General features: G+C 46.3%; 1 protein-coding gene across 3 annotated transcripts; it reads right to left on the bottom strand.

Annotated features, from left to right (window-relative positions):
* Nucleotides 1–856: 856 nt before the first annotated feature.
* tut4 (terminal uridylyl transferase 4) lies at nt 857–22,073 on the bottom strand. 3 transcript variants are annotated; one of them, XR_010330455.1, is made up of 30 exons: nt 21,910–22,073; nt 19,823–20,370; nt 18,599–18,750; nt 17,967–18,083; nt 16,768–16,945; nt 16,185–16,273; nt 15,624–15,675; nt 14,987–15,056; nt 14,592–14,718; nt 14,041–14,160; nt 13,287–13,496; nt 12,588–12,765; nt 11,697–12,268; nt 10,513–10,663; nt 9,886–9,972; nt 9,583–9,686; nt 8,745–8,802; nt 8,506–8,609; nt 8,248–8,337; nt 7,720–7,833; nt 7,049–7,126; nt 6,074–6,251; nt 5,745–5,792; nt 5,180–5,262; nt 4,710–4,825; nt 4,408–4,562; nt 4,138–4,244; nt 3,787–3,948; nt 2,287–2,448; nt 857–1,392 (listed from the first exon to the last, which is right to left on the bottom strand). XR_010330455.1 is itself a non-coding variant. In XM_064338443.1 (30 exons), exons 2-30 carry the CDS (start codon nt 20,310–20,312, stop codon nt 1,307–1,309), a joined length of 4,587 nt encoding a protein of 1,528 aa, XP_064194513.1. In that variant the 5' UTR covers nt 20,313–20,370; nt 21,910–22,073; the 3' UTR covers nt 857–1,306. The 3 variants fall into 3 exon arrangements, 2 of the variants coding, with proteins under 2 accessions (XP_064194513.1, XP_064194514.1); XM_064338443.1 differs by having other exon boundaries at nt 3,438–3,948; XM_064338444.1 differs by having other exon boundaries at nt 3,438–3,948; nt 19,823–20,343.
* Between the last annotated feature and the right edge of the window lie 644 nt (nt 22,074–22,717).

Genomic DNA, 22,717 nt, shown 5'->3' with positions numbered 1-22,717 from the left:
AAATCCTATGAAGAAATGTGTTCTCTCTTCATGTAAATTCTTCAATGGCCAGGTTCAATCAGAACTGCGCTGCGCTATTGTTGATTGTGGTGACAGAATGACACATCAAGCCAAAAAATGATCGGGGAATGTACAAAGACTGATTTGCATTGCTACCCCCACAATCTTCTGGGACTGATTCAGACACATACGGCTAAGCTTACGAAACACTAGGAATAAGAATCAGTCGTGTGAGTGGCAAAATATGTGGTGTTTAACAAGAGTTATTAATTTACAATGGTGAAGTAAAGTGCTAAAGCTCAAGGTAAGTTTCAGTATTATGTTTTTTTTCTTTCCTGAGCAAGAAAAGGACAAACTGCATAAAAACTAGCATTCAGTATTCTTTGAATCACCGGCTGAATGTGGCCTGAAGCTGGAGGGGAAAGACGAGGCCAAGGTTGGATTCTTGTGCCTGTGTCTGTTCTATGGAAGGAAACAGTCAGATGAGAGCATGTTGATTTGGCTGCACACTCAAAATATAAGGATGAGTGCGAAAGAAAAAAACATTAAAAAAGTGCTAAGGATCAGTAATTTACTTAACTTATTTTTACTTAAAAATAAAAAATAAATTAAAAAAACTTAAACTTCTTTCGCTTTTTCTCCAAATCCGGAATGCCCAAAATACTTTTCTTTTTGTTTTAATCTGATAAAAATTTGTTTTATCAGATTAAGAGTTAAAAGCATCCGTCCACATGACTGTAGGATTACTCGTTCTAGACTTTTTATAAAACTTTTTTTTTTTACTTTTACTGTATGCAGCCATCAGCAAAATAAGCATGAGTGACATACTTCCATCATAAAAAAATATGACAAATCATTGTTCGTTTGCTTTTTTCTTTATTTTTTTTTTTCCTTTTTTACATTTTTTTTCTTTTTTTCTTTTTAGGGACTTTTTCCAACACTACATAATTATGTGATTAGGGTTGTATGTTTCTTTTAAAAACATACCTCTACTCAAAGCCTTTGTCCTTCAGCAAGCAAAGTATAAGTACAGCTAATCAAAATAAAGGAATACATATTTAATCCTTCCTTTACAAATAAAAAAACACTTTTTGGACCCCTTCAAAAATGGGGGCATTAAAATATTTGACATTTGTATCACAAATCAATGTGATGACACAAAAAGTAAAAACTGTACAAAAATTATACATTTGTTTTAAAAACTTGTGTCTGTGTGGCCAAATGATGTGAAGTTAAAATATATTTCCTTTTTGTTTGAATGAGACCTTCAACACGTGGAAAATAAAATAAGTATGGGGGGGGGGTTTCATTTCTTCTGTTGGATGTAGTTGAGACTGACGTGCCGTCCATGGGGGAGGAGGGGAAAATGTTGATTATTGTGCATCATGGACCCTAGATGAGAGAATGAGAGTCAGATTAATTACCCCAAGCTATTAACCAACCATTCTCAGTGCCAAACAGCACCAAAGTGTGACCCATGTGACCCTGTACACTTGGTTTTAAAATGCGTCTTGGGTGATCGGATCACAAGTGGACAGCGCTAAATACAAGTGTGAACGACCACCAAGACGCACTGCGATCCGATCACTCAAACCACTTGCTGAGGTGGTCTGGGACGCATTTGACCACATATCTTTTGTAGTGCAAACGCGAATGCCTCCTACTGTGTCCCCAACAAGGACGCAACAGGAAAATACGTCATCAATGCAATTTTTCGTCTTTTCCTGCACTCTTTTGCAAGTCGCAAATGACAATATTTGAACTATTCTGTTTCCTCAGCTTTTTGGGAACACAGAGGTGGTCACATGTCAGTGGAATTTAATGAGAACTTCCGCAATAATCTTTTTGTTAGCATGTTACTGTTTGTTAGCATGGTATTAAAATTTAGCATGGTATTTAATTGTAAGCTTCCTGGCTTCTTTTCCAGCTTCTTTGGTAATAAGACCACAAGTTTTCTAGGTGACAATTTTAGATGGCTAACAAACCAGCTACCTGTTGCTTTCAATTTGTACAGTAGCTAGGTAGGACAGCAAGGCATCAAACTGTCGAGCCAAAACCAATAGCTAGTTGGCTGGACAATCATTACCAAGCAAGCCTAAAACCAAGACAATTCAAAGCATGCTCTTATATCCCACAAACACAATAAACCACAGAAAATAATCCCTGTACTGAAATGTTTCCAAAAAGGGTGCAAATGCAGTAGTCCCATATAAACTGACAGTAGAGGCAGTTACAGAGTGTTGTGCAGACAATCACAGAGAGAAGCAAGGGCAGTAGGGCCCTGACCTTGTGAGATGAAGGGCTTATTCTGCTGGAAGGGCCCACTGCCCTGCTGCAGGAGGCCTTGGGGCATTCGGTAGGACCAGGAGGGGGGCAGGGAGAACGGAGCGGGACCGCCCTGCTCCCAGGCCGGGGTCATTTTCCCAAACTGCCCTTGGTAGCCTTGGTCTGGGAGGAAGAAAGGAGAAAAACCCGCTTTCAGTTTGCCGTTCCAAGGGGCTTTCACAGATGTTGACTTAGCAAAGCACACCCACGCCACTAGGAGTACTTTAACCCACAGCTTGCTTTATTTTCCCCCACCGGTCTAAGTCTGTGACTGTGGTGCTACCCAGTGCACGGTGATTGAGAACAGATGTCACCTTATAACCCCTGACTTTAAGGTGCCACTTACCTGAACACAGACCAGACTACAGACCCAAACGCAGGGACAGACGACTACACGCAAACACTGAGACATTACTTTGCTTTTGATTTCTACAAGGTCACAACAGAACAGATGTTAAACGTCACTAAAAGTCTGCCAGAGAAAATGTGGTTTTAAGCTGCGTGTCCTGTAGGGCAGTGGTTCCCAACCTTCGTCCTGCGGAACTTCTGTGCATGCTGGTTTTCGTTCCATCGCAATTGCAATCCCAGCATTTTAACAGGCTGTAAATTTGTCTTAATTAGGTGCTTTTCATGTTCAGAGAGAGTATTTACCCTCTTAAGACACATTATATCAGAAATAGCTATGCTATGCTCTCATAAAAAACAAAAATCCCATGTTCACATTGTGCTTATTGCGCTATTGAAAACAATTACATGAAAAGCAGTAACAATAAGGTAAATGTGAACACGGGGCTTTTATTCTTCATGGCAGGCACAGCCATTTTTGACATAATGTGGCTTAAGAAGGTAATGCAAGACACACACACACACACACACACAAGCGCACACGCGCATGCTCACGCACACACACACACACAAACACAAAGACAGATACACACAGACAAATACACAGACACACACACAAACACACACATACATTCACACATATACACACAAGACACACACACACAGACACACACACACAAACACAAACACACACACACACACACACACACACACACGCGCGCACGCACAGACCCACAAACACACAGACAGTGCTCCCCAGTGTGTACCTGTCTTCCCCGGAGTGCCGTTCCCCACCAGTGCCCCCGGCGCTAGGTGGTTGTGCCAGTGCCCGTCCCTCCCGGCCGGCTGGGCAAAAATGATGCTGGGATCATTCAGGCCCATGGGGCTGGGGTTGCCGGGGGAACCGGCGCCGTTGCCGTTGGCCGGGGCGGAGCCCATGGGGAACCCCAGGCCGGGCGGGGAGGGGTGGGGCCCCGAGGCGGCGGTGGTCTGGATGACGGGGCCGTGGATTGGCCAGGAGGTGGAGGCCAGGGAGGCGGGGTGGTGCATGCTCAGGGCCGGCAGCCCCGGGTGGTACTGCCCCGGGTGGGGGAAGTTGAAGAGCGGGAGCTGGACCTGGGGGTGCGGGGCCTGGACGGGGACGGGGGCCTGGGGCACGGTCTTGTGGGGCCCCGGGGCCTTGATGTGGGACGTCTGGGGAGAGCTGGAGGGTTGGGAGGAGCCCTGGCTGAAGGGTGTGGCCTGCGGGGAGTAGGGTGGAGTCTGCCGCATGTCTGACTGCAAATCAGGAGAGGAAGAAGCGTTCGTTTCACCTTTTAGACAAACTGAACTCAGGCTCAAATGTTCACAAACAAACCTTACTCGCACTCAAATACAAAAATAATTATTATTTTCCCTCTGAAAACAACCTCTCTCTCACTCAGATAAACTGTTGAAAGAACAGAGAGTCTGTTTCTTAGCACTCACACACTCAGAGGACTGCCGGATCCTTCCAGAACGATCCTGTGGGACCACACCCGCCTGGGGGACTGGAATGGACTGAGAGCTCACTATGGTGCGCACCATCTGAGGGACTGTAATCACGCAGAGCACCAATCACGTTAAGCAAAGCTCATACAACCACCAATCACAAAGCAGCAATTTACATAAGTCTCATGTCAGGGACGAGTAGTGAGTGTGATGCAGGAAGGCAGGCGTCTGAAATGACTGTGGGGAGTGAGCACGTGCGGCGCGCACCTGGGCCTGCCACGGTCTTCTGGCGGAGCTGGCGGTACTCGGGGCAGTCCCGGCGCACGTGGCCCGTGTCCCCGCACTGGAAACAGCGGCGCTCCCGCGGTTCCCGCTCCTCCTCCTTCACGTCCTCCTCCTTCTCGTTCTCCTTCTTCTTAATCCTGCAGCGCACGCACGCACAAACACACACAGAGGCCTGACCGTTTGCAACGATGTACACTCCGCCAGGTTGAAATCCGAAACGTGAGGATGGATGCCTGGATGAATGCCTGGGGGAACGTGGCGGAGCTGCAGGAGGCTCAGCTCACCTGCGTCTCTTGGGGCAGTCCTTCATGTAGTGCCCGATCTTCCCGCAGATCCGGCAGCACCTGTCGTTGGGAGCCAGCTCGCCATCCGTCAGAACCTTGGAGTCAAAGAAGTAGTCCTATCCCCGCATAAAAAAAACAAACAAAAACAACCTCAGGATCACGTCCGGATTAGCGACAGTTTAGTGAAAAATACTTATTCATAACACAGCCACAGAGCTGGAGTCTGAATTGAGAAACCTGAGCTTGAGAAATAAAGCAATTAAGATAACCAGGCAGGCAGTGCTAAGAAGTGGACAGGAGCACCATCTCTTTGTGGAGTTTGTCCAATGCTCCTATGGTATTACAGTAGCAAGCACTAGCGTTTTACAGGTTTGGCCCAATGGACTGAAGGTTTCATGTCAATGTGTTCTGGATTCCAGCTCCAGAGCGACACGTCCAAACACTTTCGCCAGAGGCCGGTAAAGACGTACCGCCTCCAGTCCGGGCTGAGGGTAGAACGGAGTTCCAAACAGCTTCCTCCCGTTGATGAATGCCTTCATGATGAAATTCGTCACTGCGGGGAGATCATGTGACACAATGTTCGATAGGCACAGGGTCAGTCATTGCATAAAGTCCTCCTTTAATGAGATAAACTGAAATGGTAGGCACTCAAACAAGATTCAGAGCTTGTGAAAGGACAACTACAACTACAGTCACGGTTAGTCATATGGTGTAGGGCACTGGTGCGATGTAGTGCCCACAACATCGTTGGAAAAGCACAGAAGTGACTTGTATTGGTGGGCACAATAACAGCCACTGTGTGCTGGACCATAGGCAGAGAGACGGCACATTCCTGCAAAACTGTTCGACAGCACGACACAACTCGTTGATTTTTGGGACGTTTTTTCCTATGTGATGAGATGGACTGTTGTTGAGGGATGAGGGAACTTCTCCTAAACAACTGCCTTGACTGCTGCTGAGAGCTAAAAGCTAAAAAATGTAACGGTTTAAAAAAAGAAAGTCTAAGGGAACTGTGGCCATCAAAATTCCACTCACTTTTTCGGGAAACTCCAGCTCCCAGATTGTGGTTCAAGTCGAAGGGGTCTGGATTAAGAAAAAAAAAACAAAAAACAAGAATGCTCAGTAAATACCTCTTGATCCCACAGAGAGTGTTTAGCTTTAAACACAGCAAAGCAGGACAGCGATGAAGCATAATAACCCCTCGGTAAATACCGTAAATCGCGCAGGTGATAAAGTCACTATAAACTGTAAGCACTAAAAGTAGTGCATGCGAGTGATTATTTGTCATTATAAACTTCTTATAAGCAGTCAGTTGTTCGGGTTAGTGATAATCGGTAAACTGTCAGCGGGAGAGGCAGCCCTACCCTCGATGGCGATGCACTTGGAGGTCCACTGCTTCTCGAAGGTGGTGAGGCGCTTCCTCTGGCGGATGCTGATGACGTGCTCCTTGAAGTCGAACTCCTCGGTGTAGAAGCGCAGCAGGCCCAGCCACAGCTCGCCCACCGACTCGCAGTTCCTCCCCAGCTCCGGAATACGCCTCTTCTAGCGGGGGCACGCAGAACAGAGCACGCGCTGAGCGAGCACCCCCCCAAACAGACCCGTATCAAACCCACAACAGCCCCCAATCGCACGATAGGAACATCAGCTGTGAGGTTCCATATTTTTTATATTTTTAGCACAGACAGCTAATTATAGCGGACATTTAAATAATGCGGGGTCACTTAATGATAATTTAAAAAATAAGGGAACTAAGTAAATCAAGAGCTGCTGAGAGTTCGGGAGCCCCTGGTCTAGTAAATGTAAACGACCACCCCATCAGAACATTCAGCTGGCTGCGCATTACGGTACAGACAGTGCCCAAATCAACATCATGTCCACTGCACTTTTTTGAAAGTGTAAATTTCCAACAGCAGTAGAGAGTGTACATCACATTTATTTTGCAGTGTTCAATTTAACAACCAGTTATATTTGAAGAGTGTCTAACATCATCCAGTTGTACTTTCTGGCAGAGTGTGTATAATTTAACATACAGGCTGTATATTTTTGAAGAGTGTCTAACATCATCCAGTTGTACATTTTGGCAGTGTGTGCCTAATTTAACATACCAGCTGTATATTTTTGAAGAGTGTCTAACACCATCCAGTTATACCAGCTGTATGTTTTGGCAGAGAGACGTTCTGATTTATCATCATACCTGCAGCAGGTTTTGGAACAGAGACGCTTTGATTTGCCGTTAGACCATCTGTGTGATGGGAAGCTCTGAATAAGGCCAGGGGGCCAGAACAAGCTTGTCTGAATGTTCAGAGGAACCAAAAAAATGCATCCCGTTAAACACCCACCAGTTCCTCAATGTCGTCAAAGAAGAAGGCGTTCCAGCCGTCAACCATCTTCTGAGGAACAGTCTTCCCATCAAATATCTGATAAAGTTATTAAACAGAAGATTGAGCTGCATGATTTAAAAAATAAGAGGGAGCCTTCCAATTTCATCACAGAAAACACACACAGGGTGCTGTATTCTGACAAATATTTCTTCCTTAGTTCAACAGAATTGGGGAATATCTGGGCTGAGTAAAAGCCATTAACCTTCAGAACCCCATTCTGAGGCAAATCACAGTATTATACCTTTTCTGTACTTTAGATTCCCTAAACCATACTTTTACATAAGTCTAGATAAAGCACGTCTAGTGATAAGCTGTCCCCCGCTATTCATTAACGTGATCGTAGCCAGACTAAATAAAATATGGCACGTACTGTGTGTGGACGAGCCCTACCGGACACCTGACGTTACCTCCATTTACGTGAGCTCAATTGTAGGGACGGCTTTTGGCTGGCAGGATTACTTTTTATCGCATGGAATTATCCAACTTTCTAGGTATCCGATAGGCAGAACATAATGCACGTTCAAACAAATTTGTGGGCGCAAAGCGGGAGGGAAACATTCATAACCAGACTGCCCACCAGATGGCGCTATTTGATGGGAGATTGGATTGGTCCATCGGTGGGGCCATACCTCCTGGAGTACGGGGATGACGGGCGGGCGCCTTTGCTGCAGGAAGTACAGCACCATCAGGATGTAGGCGTAGGAGGACAAGCTTCCCCGCGACGCGTCCCCGATATCACAGCGCTGTTAACATGGGACGCAGCCATTATGACATCACTGCCATCGCTACTGCCTCATTACATCACTGCCATTATGACATCGCCGCCATTTCTGCAGCCTCATTATATCATTACCATTATGACATCACTGCCACCTTCACTGCCTCATTATAACACTGCCACTGACATCATTGCCATCTTTTTGACCTCATTATATCACTGTCATCTCTATAAACTGATTATATCACTGTCATCTCTATAAGCTCATTATATCACTGTCATCTCTATAAGCTCATTATATCACTGCCATCTCTATAAGCTCATTATATCACTGCCATCTCTATAACCCCTAGGAAACAAGGCAGCGATCGTTCTGCACTTGTGGGGCAAAGCACACGATGGTATTTAATTACACAGAAGAGGGGAGTTCTGGCTCTACCTTAGCAAAGACTTTCATTGTATAGCCCAGGAATTGCACACGGGGGTCAATAGCAGCGTATGTAGCCAGCATTCTGGTGTTGTGCTGTGCCTGTTTGGGGAGGTAAAAATGCCTGCTTATGCACTCAAGCCTTACAAATTCATCTGAAAACACTGGGAATATTCTTCATCAGTCACTACTGAGCCTGAAAAAGTAATGCTTTGTTATGTGAGTTTGTGTGTATACACAATCTACGTATCAAAAAAACACAGAACCTACCAGAGTGTTGTACAAGCTAATATCTCCTTCCAGTCCACTTTGTCTGTGTTCAAATTTGACGATAGGCACTTTAGCCGTCGTAATAGGCAAGATATTCCTTAAACCTGTATAAAGGGCATGAATAATCACATTAACATTGCCACCTTACTGGGAATTAGCAAGAAAAGTTCATTTCAAAATCCAGTTTAATCACATTCACAAGACACATAAATTAAACCAATGATGTTGTGATGTCACACCTGTATGCTTCTTCAGCACCTTGGCCAGTCCTTCAATAATCTCCTTACAGTTCAGTTTCTGAAATAAAAGAAAAGCATTACATCACAGGTGCTCTAGACCAATCAGCTGCTCAGTTCCTGCACTATTAACTGTCCTGTCTACTTCCTACCAAGGTTCTGGATGGCAAGTGGAGCTCCCAGTTTTATACTACAGATAATGAATACTCATGCTAACGCATGGGCCAAAGACAGAAAACAGCCTCATGAATATTCATAAGATGCATGAAATGGTAGTTTTTCAGCTCCAGTGGTTGAAACAGAGAATTTCTATGTCAGGAGCCAGTTAGTCTGATCGGTTTCAGGACAGAGGAGCAAAAGGTCCAAAGCTTGAGTGGCAGTGGATTCACAATGGCCGCCTCAGTCAGTGCACGCGACGGCTGTTCTGACAGCAGCCTTTCTCAAAAGGAAACTGAGACTTCGGTGGCTCAATCTGTACTGGGACTCACTCACGAGCCAAGTTACCCCAGCGCTCACGCCCAGGCACCACACCAGCTGAACTATGACTAAGAGCGCACAGTGTGGCAGGATGCGCTTGACCTCGGCAGTGAGGTCAGATGGTAGGCGGAGCCTATGGTTCCTCCGGTTACCACTACAGTAACTCCTCTCGACAGCTCGCCCTCAGTGCCCTCAGACTGGCAGCTCGGCGGCAGGCAGAAATACAGACTTCTCCTGACTGGTGCCAACTCTCTGCGGGGGGCTAATGAAGGAATGAAGTTAACCGCGGTCATCGGTACTGAGAGCGGAGTGCATCTGGCGCGGTTCGGGGTACAGGTGGCAAGCTGTGTGTACTGCACAGTACCTCCGCCGTGTCGTGACCTTCCAGGGTCATGCAGATGTCCAGGTCGCTGTCGCGGAAACCGAAGCCGTTCTTGGAGGAGCCGAACAGACAGAGCCGCGCCTTCTCTGCGGAACACGGACAGACGTTGCGGTTTTAGGCATCGTCCTCACGGAGGGTCGAAGGGCAACACACAGCCCAGGAGAATACAAGAAAATAATAACTGAAAAGCACTGCTTGCAGGGTGAATATAGGTTCTGCAACCCAACTCACAGTGCGATTCAGGGCAATTAGCAAAATTCCATGATACACCAAAAAAACAAGTACCATTGTACTCTTTTCTGATGAACCTTTCCAAACTGGCTAAAATCTGCTCCCTCTTCTGCTGCTCCACTGGCAGAGGGGACAGCTCATCTACGGAAAAGACAAACGGGTATGGCATTAGAGAACAGAACTGCCATAGAGCACAGAGAAACTAGCTGCATGGGCCTTGGCGTGACTTAAGGCTGGAAACACACTTGAATTCTCTTGCGCTGTGTACATGAAGTGGTTGCGTCCCGGGCAACATCGTTCACATACTCGTCTGCTTACTTTTAGTCTGACTGGAGGTTTGACAGGTATATCCACTAGGGGGCAGATCAGGGCTTCTCTCTTCAAATGATTCCGCCATCATTCCTGGCTTCCTACCGTCAGTCACATCACTTAAAATGTGTACTGCCCCCACGGTTTCCACAGGTACTGCACCTTGCAGACACATAGTGCTAATTTTCAAGGAACGTGCACAAAGAACACTCTGAATGACCGCAGGATATGCATGACAGCAATCTTGCGTGCGCGTTCGCCTGATTTAAATCAAGTGTGTTTCCAGCCTAAAACTGCGCATTTAAGTACAGACCAGCCGTCCTGACGCAGACTCAGTAAATGGCGGTCACAGGCTGAAACGGTCCCACTCACTGTAGCACAGGCGGCAGAGCCCGTCCAGGATTTGGCGGAAGTGGTCGGTCATGGGCGGCAGCGGCTTCAGCTCGATCTTCTTGAAGTCTTCGGGACACTCATCCTTCAGGTGGCCGTCCCGTTTGCAGATACTGCACACCACTGTGGGGGGCTGGGGAGGGGCAACGACAGGGTCACACCGTATGACACTCACCCCAACCTCACTCACAATACCACTGTGCGATTAACACACTGGGACCAGCAGCATTATAGGCACGTATTAACACCACAAAACCAGATGACGCCAACTGGTGTCATAAAACACTCTCCTTTAATCTCTGCAGAATAACACCCTTATTTCTGAATGTAGAATTGTTTACTTTTTTTTTGTTTATTTTTTGTTTATAATTAAATACAGTTATTTATGTTTGAATTGGTAGCAGAGTGATAAAAATGAAAGAAAACAGTTTTATTTAAACTTTTCAGTTCTATGGGCATATTTCCACCAGGTACTCTACTGATATTTTTACACATTATAAAGCAATGACATGTCCTATTGATTTGGCTCTATGATGTGGCTGCTCCATACAACCTATTCTTGGAATGTAAAGTGAAAATGATTTTTCCTCTTATAATAGGGACTACTGACCAACTAATCCATATCTTATCCAGGCCTAAGCTTGACATTTCCTGATAGGGGCAAGTCTTATGAACAAAGTGGGTTGCATGAGGGGTTGTCAATTGAATGAACCTGTTTAATCAATAAAAAAATAGAGGGTAGTGAACAAATGTCAAAATCACCTTCAAAGTGTTCAATAATATTTTAAATTCTCCAAAAAATAAAACAGTGAGCCCTCTTTTATTCTTAGATGCCATATCTTGCGTGAAAAATATTAATGTATTAAACATTATGCACTGCTTATCAAAGGGGACTGTGGGAGCAGTCAAGCATGTGCAAAATTTACATGTGAATGCATGCGTGCAATTTTCAAATGTACATTAATGTTTAACCTTGCCTGTCTAGATCGATGTTTTTCAGTTTATGCATCAATATGTATGAGGACAAGAGACCAGTGTTTGTGGACAATGAAGTTATTCTTCTCCAATAGCTCAGTGTATTTATAAGCTGAACCCTGTGGACGGTAAGCTAATATTATAATAAGCAAATGATGAATATGAATACTAAATGAAGCGACATGAGTCACCTTTCCTCCGGTGAAGATCATTCGGTCAAAGATGTAGTGCAGTGCCTCAGGCGCTATTTCCACCACATCTCGCCTGGCTGGCCGCTCTTCCTCCTCCTCTTCCTCGCTTCCCAGCAGCCCGTTCTCCACAGCCGTGCCCTGAGGGGCGGGTATGGTGGAAGGGGAGGAGCCGCAGGAGGGGCGGTCCCTTGCTGGAGATCCGGGGCTTGCCTGGGCGGGGCTCCTGTCAGGCCTGCTCGGAACGCTCGGGTCGTCCTCGTTCGAGTCCGCCTCGTCGTCGCCATCGTCCTCCTCTTCCTCGCTCGCCTCCTCTTCCTCAGTCTCCTGGACACCAGGGTCGGTGTCCTCCTGATCCTGTGCCCCTCCCTCAGCCTCTCCCAGGATCCCCTCCACCTTCGCCGCGTCCCCTTTGGTCGAGGCCTTCTTGCCTCTCTGGCGCCCCCTAGCAAGCCGGTCCTTGCTCTGCGGGCAGGCGAAGTACTTGTAGGCAGTGCGGAAACGCTCCTGGATGTACTCAAACACCATCTGGCTGTTCAGACTACGCGCTACGTTCCTCTTCAGGGCAAACGGGTCTATGAGCGAGGGACGGAGAGGGGGACAGGAAGAAAAGGATAGAGGGACGGCCAAGAGAGAAGGAGAGTCATTTCTTCGCTGTCACTCACAGACCGAAGTGATGTTTTGCTAAGTGTACACTTTTTGGACAAACACTAAAGTCAAATTATAGAAACGTAGATGCTAATATTAAATATGTGTATTACAGCAACGTCTTTAAAATTCACGTAATAACACACTAAGCAGCCCTCCAAAAAGGTTTTCAGTTTATCTGGCAACTGCTGCCTGGTCAGGTGGGCGGAGTGAAAGGAGTCCTCCCTCCTGATTGGCGGAACTCACCCTCGATGGCCAGCCGGCGGCGGGGCCAGCTCTTGGCCTCGCGGGAGAGCAGCTCGCGCAGGCGGATGCTGATGATGTGCTCCTCCAGGGAGAACTCCAGCGTGTAGAAGCGCAGCAGCTCCAGCCACAGCTGGCCCAGGCACACGCCCGGCCCCGCCCCCGGGTCCGTCAGCCGCGTCTGCCCGACAGGGGGGCGGGGCCGTGAGAGACAGCAGAGACGCAGCACCCCTCCCTCACTCACCAAACCCTCCTTTTCCCTCCCCCTCTCTCTCTCTCTCTGAGAGAAAATGAAGGAACCGTTTTAAATCTGCACTTCTACACCTCAACAGCTCTACAAACTAAGACCCCCAATAAGACAAAATGATACTCCAGTAACATTCAACCATGACTGATCCATGAAAAAGACTTAGGCAAGCATGTGCTTAACCAGGGGAAGATGGTAGGAGATGCACATCCCTGCTCTAGGAATACAATCCTGTGTTGAGTAAATGAGTGCACTATCACGCTTGCTTACCACAGAGTAGGTTTGGTGGAGACTCTCTGGGGAGGCAGCTGCCTGTGCTGTATATGACAGCCACTCCCCACCCCTCTCCGCCCAGCCCCGCCCAGCCCAGGCCAGCCCCACCCAGGCCAGCCCAGCCCAGCCCAGCCCAGGCCAGCCCAGGCCAGCCCAGCCCAGCCCAGCCCAGCGGCACTCACCAGTCCCTCAGAGGCCTTGCCGGGCCAGCCGCTCCCCTCCCCCGTCTCGCTCTTCCGGCCCACCGGCTTCTTCGGCTCCGCCTTGGCCTTGCCATCGGTCCTGCCCTCCCCGCTCGGGGGCGGCTTGTGCTCCCAGCCCACGAACGCGCCGCGAACCTTCACCCCTGTCAGGTGGTACTCATCCACCCGCTTCACGTCAAAGCCCTCGATCTGAGCGGGAAAGAACACACACACACACACACACACACACACACACACACACACACAATAAATCTCCGCCCACTGAACATGCACAAAAAAGTACAATCTCTTCAGCACCCACACCCACAAACAAAACACAACAAAAACTCCACTGAATCATGACAGAATTTAGAATGGTCCTTTACTACTATCAGAACAGCTTCTATTCCCTCACCATAGAGGAAAATCTCTGTTCAGAAAAGAATCCACCCTTTACTGACGTAAACATGAACGAAGCCTGTTCTCTCTCTTCTGCCAGGAAACCTCTTTAGGTAGAGAATACCCACTCTCTCTCTCAGGTAAACCAGGTAGACTGTAAGAATCCCAACTCTCTGTGTCTCTCTCAGGTAAACCAGGGAGACTGTGTGAATCACCACTCTTTCTTTCTCTCTCTCTCTCTCTCTCTCTCTCTCTCTCTCAGGTAAACCAGGTAGACAGTGAGAATCCCCCTCTCTGTCTTTCTCTCTCAGGTACACCAGGTAAACTGGGAGAATCCCGTCTCTCTGACACCTACCCAGGAGCCCAGGTACACAGGGAGAATGGGCTCTTTCCGCTGCTGCAGGAAGAAAACCACCATCAGGGCAAAAGAGTAGGAGGGGATTCCGCCCTCCGCCTGGCAATCAATGTGGCAGAGCTGCAATTACAGACAGTGGGGTGTCAGTCAATGTGGCAGAGCTGCAATTACAGACATTGGGGTGTCAGTCAATGTGGCATAGCTGCAATTACAGACATTGGGGTGTCAGTCAATGTGGCAGAGCTGCAATTACAAACATTGGGGTGTCAGTCAATGTGGCAGAGCTGCAATTACAGACATTGGGGTGTCAGTCAATGTGGCAGAGCTGCAGTTACAGACATGTGGGGTCAGTCAATGTGTCAGAGCTGCCATATAGACATGGGGGGGTCAGTCAATGTGGCAGGGCTGCAATTACAGACATGGGGGTCAGTGGTTAGATCATGGAGCTCGCTGTATGTGGGAACTCTACAGAGAAATTCACAGGGTTGCCACTCAATTCAATATACAGAAACAATCTCAGATTATGAGATTGAGAAAAAGGACTGGCTTACCTTTGCCCAGTAGCGGAAGGCTAAAACCAGGGGAACAAGCCTGGGCTCCAGCTTGCCCAGCGCTGCCAGGAGGTCTGTGGTCAGACAGGCGACATCATTGCCCGCGCTCACTTTACACAGCAGACCACTGCAGGGAGAAAAATCTAGATCGATCAAGCAGTATTCACTGAGGCTATCCTTAAGGAGTCACACATGACAAAACTCAAATGCGTTTTGGGTGAAAAACCACCGTGACTTCAGAGTGTGAGGTCATAAGGGCAGAGTCTTGTGACTTTAAATTCAGTCATAACCTTCCTCCCATTTAAATTTTTAAGTCAGAACCAGGATCACACAATCACAAAATGGACTCCTAGTTCTGTCACTGGCTTTGCCACATTTTTCCGGTTTACACTGACCTGCTGGCATCCCTACAGAAGACAACTGGAACTTTTGCATGGAAATCAGATTCCACTTCTGTGAATTGAGCTAGAAAACAAAATGGTGGACATATATCACCAGACCGAAGCCGGCGACTATAATAGACACAGGAAACAGTGTGAACTTTCAGTTTGGATCCAATTATAGTGCTTCAGTAATATATGAGCCCAACATGTTCAGTGCCATTTGAACTGAGAATAGCTCGCGGATTCAATTTTTTGTAACCGCATATCCAAATCCAAAAGCAGGGAATGTGTCACAGGCACGGTCACCATTTCCTGAACAGTGATACTTTAATTAGAAAAAGGAAAGCTTAGACAGTATTGCCACAATTTGCTTGCATCAATCATATTTCTTTTCCCTGGTTACTGGTTTGTATAATTAAAACTATTTTAAGCTTTCATCATGTGGTAAGATAAGTATTTTATACCAATTTATGAAATTATCTATGTCATTAACATGGTACACCATATATCCGGTATTTCACAAGCATGCACGAAATAGCATGAAAACCCAACCCAACCCTAAAAGACTGTAAGACTGCTCCATGTTTCCTGTTCTCAGTTTTAAAGCGATAGACAAGATTTGTCTTTCAGGAACTGAAAGTCAACTTACAGCTGTTTTTCAAGATTTCCAGTACTTGTATCAAAACATCAGGTTGAGTCATCTGCAACATAAAATGTATTACAGGATCAAACAGTCAATAAGCCTACACAAAATCTACATCTTCATCGTTTTTAAACAACTGCAGAACTACGAATTACGTTAAAACGGGTAATCCCAAAAGTCTGTCCTTAACCACTCAACAGTATAGCTCATATACAGAGCATAGAGCATTAAAATACCACCAGTAAAATGCAGTAACCTCGTATCTACATTTATTTATTTATTTTTACAAATCCACTGTAGGTCGTCGACTCGTCGGCAAGCATAACTGTTCTTAAGACCGCACTATTTACAAGCTGAGGATTCTGTATGGCAGGGCCCATATGCACGCTCAACCAACACTTCTTTGAGGACTTGGGCCAAGGCGGTATAAGATTCACAGCTTCAAGCCTTTGACCTTAGCCTCGACTCAACTTGAACGGCGGACTGATGCAGTAATCACACGCGGGCATCACCGATGCACCTGCAGACTGCAGGGATGCAGCCGCGCAGGAGTCCCGCCTCACTTACGTTGCAGGGGTATGCCACGTCGATGTTGACGTCGCTGGTTTTGAAGGCAAACTTTGTGAGGCAGGATCCATACAGCCGCAGAGAGCATGCTGAAAGGCAGAAAGGCACAGAGGACTCAAACAAACCTATATACCCACATATATTTGCAGTTTGATTATTCATAACAATTTATATAAAGCCATCTGGAAAACATAATCTCTGCTTAATGCTGCCTGGTAAACCTAGACTTGTTTTTCTTTATGAAATGCTGCAAAAACTCAATTTTATTTATGATATGGGTGAAGGTGACAAGCTACCTAGCTCCTGCCTTGAATTATCTGAGGGAAATTGCCTTCTTTTTCATCAGCCACTGCCTGTAGAAATGGCCATTTTTTAAAGTCACATGCAGAAATGGACCTTTATCTAATCACCAGTAGCACCTGTGGGCATGACCATTCTCAATGGAAAGTCACAGTTAGTAACTGTAGAAATGGGCCTTCGCCAAAGACACTAGAAGTGCCTGCGGACATGACCATTCTCTATGGAAAGTCAGAGCTAACACCCGTAGAAATGGACCTTGTCTGTCCAGAGTCGCCTGTAGTACCTGAGAGCTGCTGCTGGATGATCTTCTCCATCCTGCTGACGATGTCCTGTCGCAGCAGGCAGTCGTCCTCGGAGATGCCCTGCTGGTGGACGGCCGCCATCACCGCGGCGTCCACGGCCCGCAGCTGGGCCGGCGAGGGCAGGGGCAGGGCGCGCAGCTCGTTCTCCTCCTGCTTCTCCTGCGGCACGACAGGAAGCTCGTGTTTCACCGACAGAGACGCACGCACACGTGCTGGGTGCTGCTGCTTAGACCACCGGAATTCTCCGGGCAATGGATGTTCACCAATAAAGACAAAATCTAAAAATAACTCTAAGGTGTCATACATAGAGAAGAAAAGTATAGACAGTCCGTGCGTGTGTGTACGTGTGCGTGTACAAAAATATTAACTAATCTGTAACGCTACGTGCTATATTTTCCACAAGAGGCACTGAGAGCTTGCATGGTCCACACTGGTTCTGAGGGTTAATCAGCTGACACTTTGAGCCAGCTTCCTTCATCAGGAGTTAAATTCATTATCAGGAATAACCAATGACTAACAAAGCAAGAGGCCTTAACGTTTCTCACTGTAATGAGCTATGGAGACGGGCATGGGTTCATTTAAAAATCATTTATCGATGACCAAAGTTTCATGATAAAGTCAAAGGGGATTAAACAAAAGCAGTCGATATTTCAAGCTTTAGACTTTATGCCTCTATATATAATAATGGTAACAGTACATGTGAAATGTCTAGGCCACTCTTCACCACTATCCCTAAGTAACTGACTAAAGTCTAAAGATAACTTCAGTTATTTTCTCTCTATCTCAGTGGACAACATCAGTGGACAGCAAACAATGGTCTGCTCTGTTCCAGAAAGCAATCAGGAAACCGCTGTCAATCAACTGAATTTTTTCCACTCCATCCTCATTGTGCAGATCGCTTTGCTTTTAATGCAAACTGGACCTCATTGAGGCAAGTTAACGTTTCTGAATTCCGTTGTTCCCAACTGACAGACGGACAGACACATATACGCACAAACAGCCGAACACAGGGCTTTTTAACGCGAGCGTTTAACGATGAACTGTAACCTTGGAGAAACATAAAACGGCACTTACAGAAACTGCCACTTTTTATCTACTCTGTCCTGCTAATCCACCCATAAAGCTCAGCTATAAAAAAAAACAGTGTCACAAATCGCAGGATCGGGAGGGAGTGCCTCACCATGATGTTCTTCTTGTGCCTCTTCTCCTTGATGTGTTTGTGGGCGCCCTGGATGTTCTCCATGTGCACCGAGCAGAGAGTGCATAGGTACTGGAAATTGGGGTACTCCGGAGAGCGCTGTTAAACAGATCATACAAAGTTTATACTGCTTATATACTGATTATATGCAAAACACACTTAATTAACTGAACATGCAAATGCTGACATAGCAATCGCTACTGATAATTGAGAGCAATGGAGTTCTAGAACGTTGAATTTGCACTTTGAAAAAAACATTCCAAAAAAACATACACTTCAAAAGGGTTAAGAGGCAGGACTCCATACGTGCATCAGTGCAGCTCACTACAGTGAACGTAGACACACATGAAAACAGATACAGAACAACCCACCCCTCCCAACTCCCCCCAGAGAGACACTGCAACAGATGGGTCCCTTCTAATTAAATTCTCTCAGCAAATACAATTCATTTGCAAGGCATCATCTCTCTTGCATCTACATGGCACTATCAATTTTAGCCACTCGAGTGTTTCCCGTGTATGAGCCGCAGGCTGTGGGGACGGAAGGTGGACCGCGGCGCGTGGCGGCACAGGCTGTGGTGCGGTGGGTTACGTGGGTCTGGGTCTGTGGGGCACCTTAAGGAGACGGTGGATGTAGTCCCTGACGAGCCGCTCCTCCGCCTGCTTCAGGCCCAGCTGTTGTTCGGAGGTCAGAGCCTGCTCGTCCACCGCCTCCTCGGGTCCGGCCGCTGCCACGGACTCCGGGGCGCGCCCTCCCACGTCCTCACCTGTTTCAAACGCACACAAGCGCTCTTAGCCCTGTTTAACAGTAGCACAATTTAACGTCAGTCGCAGTGAGCGCTCCTCCGGGCCGCATACCTGACATGCACTTAAAGAGCCGCAGGACGGCATCTCAGCGGTTGTAATCAGATGATGCGCATTGCAGATCAAAGCACTTATGTGCAGGTTTGCCAGCTAAACTGCACACATAACTAGTTCTGAGGAAACATTCAGTCTGCATTCAGGCAACATATATGGAGTGATATTCCAAAACAGTCAGATATAAGGCTTAAGCCATATGCCACTTTGACCAAGACAAAGAGCCAATACTGTCTGCAAACAGGGGAACAGTCTTTGGTGGGGAAACTGGAAAAGCAGACATTAGAGGACATAAACCCAACAAAAAATTATAATATAGTATCCCAGCACAGGTGTGGTGTGCAAATGATCATTAAGATTTGAAGTGATTGATGAACCTCAGCCTCTAACAGACTTCTGGCAGGCACAGACAGCACTCGTAGTACATTTCCACTGGTGGGATATGCTTCACAGCACTCTCTCTCTGAGAGAAATAATGAGTGGATCATTATTTATATACCTACAGATTCTCTTCAGTAACTAGAATGTCAACTCTCGTCCTGTCAACTCCATTTGCACTACTTCCTTACTTTGTAGGTTCTTCTCCATACCAGGAGTAAGTACTGCTGTATCACAGCTTATGATTATTCAAAGAGGCATCTCCAAGGACAGAATATCCCTTTCCGCCCCATACTGATTTGCCACACCCATTCATGAATATTTTTAAGAGGCATCATAATGCAAAGTCTTAGCTTTAAGGACAGAGAAAAAACTTTAAAAGTTTAAAGAGCTGACCATCTGGTTAGTCTCAGGACGATGTTTAATAAATTACAAAATAAAGAAAATGTTTTCATTCAATCCAAACCTATGACATTTCATTAAACAAACACATATTACCATACTGAGGAAAGTACAATAAGCTGCAAGCATTTCAGTGATCTACGTGTAAGACTGCAGAACTGAAGGCGACAGACTGGAAACCTGTGCCTGCGCTTAACCTACCAGGGGAGTCCTTCAGGTCAGAGGTGGCCCTGGCACTCTGGCTGTCAGCCGTGCTGTTCTGGGGCCGCTCCGCGCGGGGTTTCTCTGTTCCAGGCCTGAGCGGGGGAGCCGCCGCCTTGGCCCCGGCTGCGTCTGGCCCCTGGGAGGGCTCGGGGGCGTCCGGCTGCTGCTGGTGCGGCCTTGCGGGCCTGGGCTTCGCCCGCTCCCCGGGGCTGGTCCTGCCGCTCAGCCTGCGGGGCCTGGCGCGCGACGGGTCGTGGGCTCCCGGTGGCCTGCCGGCTCCGTGCCCGCTCTGCCGGCCTGCGTCCCGCAGCTGCTCGTCGTGCGCCGGGGCTCTGCCCTGGCCGGCGCTCCTGTTGGCGGTCCTGGCGCAGTCCTGGCCCTTCGGGAGGGAGGTTTCTTTCGCAGGTTTGGAGGATGGAGTTTTCCCCCCTCTGGCATCCCCGCGGGAGGGTCTGACCGCTTTCCTGGGGCTCACGCTGTCCTCCATGGCTCCCTCAGCTCAGTGAATATCTATGTATCTGCGCCACCAGGACTGCACTGAGTACCTATAGAAACAAGCACTCCTTACAAACTATACTACTGCTTACAGCAGCCAGGAAGTTAGGCTACAGCACTGATATTGTGCTTGTTTGTGTGTGAGTTCTAGCAAGAACAGCTCCCCCTCACCTATTTCATTTGACCAAGTGATTTGAATAAAAGTCTGGTTAGGAATGTTTATGTTGTACAACATTGTAATTGTGCTGTATGTTAAACATAGCGTGACTTACAGCATTATAAGGGATACAAACAAGGGACAATTAAGGTAAATAAATTAGCTAAAATAATGTTTTGCGTGCGTTTCTTCCCGGAACAACAGTATGACAATACAAAAAATGTTATTTGTGTGTTAACAGTTCACAATCATATCTTCGAAATCACACCAATAACAGCCCACACAATATTTGGCAACCGAACACTAGGACAGCACGCTTACAGCTTGTTGCATTTCATTTTTGTTTGCAGTGCAACAATCTTCAAACTCTTTTTGAAAACTACACTAATTACAAAAACAAATCGCCTGTCAATTCCATCTTAATGCAAAAAACTAATGAATGAAGTTACGAGGTAGAATGAAAACTACCAGCTCACTGTCCACAAAGGTCAAAGTTCAAAAGGCTGATATGAAGGGGCGAGGTTAAATTTGAGTGAACAATCACAAAGCAATGGAAACTGGCTAGTTAACGTTAGCAAGAAATATATTTTTTAAATTGTCAGCAAAGTAATCAAGTAATAATGTATCAGCGTTTGATAAAACTCGTATGTCTTGAGGCATATTGACAATGAATAAAGCCAGCCATTTACTCTGCCTCTATGACTGTAAATAGATTGTGTGTGAGCGAACATTATTGATGTAGCGACAGGATAACTTAGCTTAGCATCGATAGTTGACGTTGACTAACTTAGCTCTGTTGCTTTACTAGCTACGAGTCTGTCGAAAATAAGATAAAACCAACAAGCCCTTTTAGCTTGTACGCCTGCTTACAATATGATTAAAAAAACCCCACTGGCTAGCCAAGTTAGTGATCGCAGATGGCTAGCATTAGCGATTTACTTACAACTAGACAGCCAGCAGACCTTCTATGTTTGTCTCAAGTATAATAGTTCACAGACTGCCTAGCTATCTAGGTACCAAGCCCCAAGTTACATCAATTTCGACTAAATGGATATTCTAGCCTTAACTAGCTATTTTAGCTACAACGTTACAATTTAGCTCGACAATTGCAACACAGCCAAACTAATCCCTAGTTATTTTTGTAGCGATACGGCAATAGCCAAATATTTCTAGATATTGCCTTGACGGCCAGTCGATCTTAGTTTACGACTGAAAAAACTAACGATCATGCATCTATAATACTGACACTGAACTACTAGCTACCTAGCCATTCAGCTATCGTAAGAAGTTACTTAGTCTTAGCTAAATAGCTAGCTCGCTAGTTATCTGCATTGCCCACGACACAACCACTCTTCATTTGTTTGTGAAATAATCTGGATTTAACAACAGGCAGAAACGCATTTTAAAGCCCCGAAACGAGAAGCCGCTTTACCCTTTTTTGTAGATGCCTCTTAATCCAACAGACATTAAACAGTTTCCATCTTCGTGTTGTGTTTTGGTATCATATATCCAAGGCCCTGATAAAAACAGCAGCAACATTCGCCATGTTAGGCTGCACACCGCACAGCATTGTGGGAAATGTGAGAGGGACAAAGCGGCGGTAGTGTTTGGCCACCTGATTTTAAAGTGTTCAGACTATTCAGATATGCACAACTTTTCGAATGGTTGAAAATGTTGGTGTTATAGCACCAGTGCATATGCGTGCAGTTAAATACAAAGTGGTTTTCTAGAAGCTGAGAAACTAACAGTTTCTAACACCGTAGTTTGTGTCATAACAACCCCTATTGGCATAGCTACTGGTGCACGTTTTCAATGCTGATAGTCAAAACAAATGATCAACAACCCATTCAAATGATTACGATGAAAGTTGTTTTTCTCAAAATTCAGTGGGAGCAAAGTTACTTTTGGACCAATATGTTTACGGTTCTGGCTGAAAAGGAAGGGCCCCAGCTGGGCTCCTAGACAGTAAGAACGTAAGCCATCTGTGCTAAATAATACGTTTAAACAATTCATTGTCAAAGCATGCCATTCTATTATGAAAGATATATTCAATTTTGTGCCTGTGCAACCATATAGTTATACATAAAGAATAAAATAAAAAAAGAAATCACATTATATGATTGTGAGTCTATTTTATTTAGTTATGATTTTCTCATGCTGAAAGCAGCATCATTCTTACACTGTCCTTTATTAGAGTCTTTGGTATTGGTCTTATGGAAACTACATTGATTCCATAACAA

This window comes from Anguilla rostrata, chromosome 6, assembly GCF_018555375.3.
Source record: "Anguilla rostrata isolate EN2019 chromosome 6, ASM1855537v3, whole genome shotgun sequence".
Classification (NCBI taxonomy): domain Eukaryota; kingdom Metazoa; phylum Chordata; class Actinopteri; order Anguilliformes; family Anguillidae; genus Anguilla; species Anguilla rostrata.
Note: the sequence above shows the minus strand (reverse complement) of the source record. Positions and strands in the feature narration are given on the sequence as shown.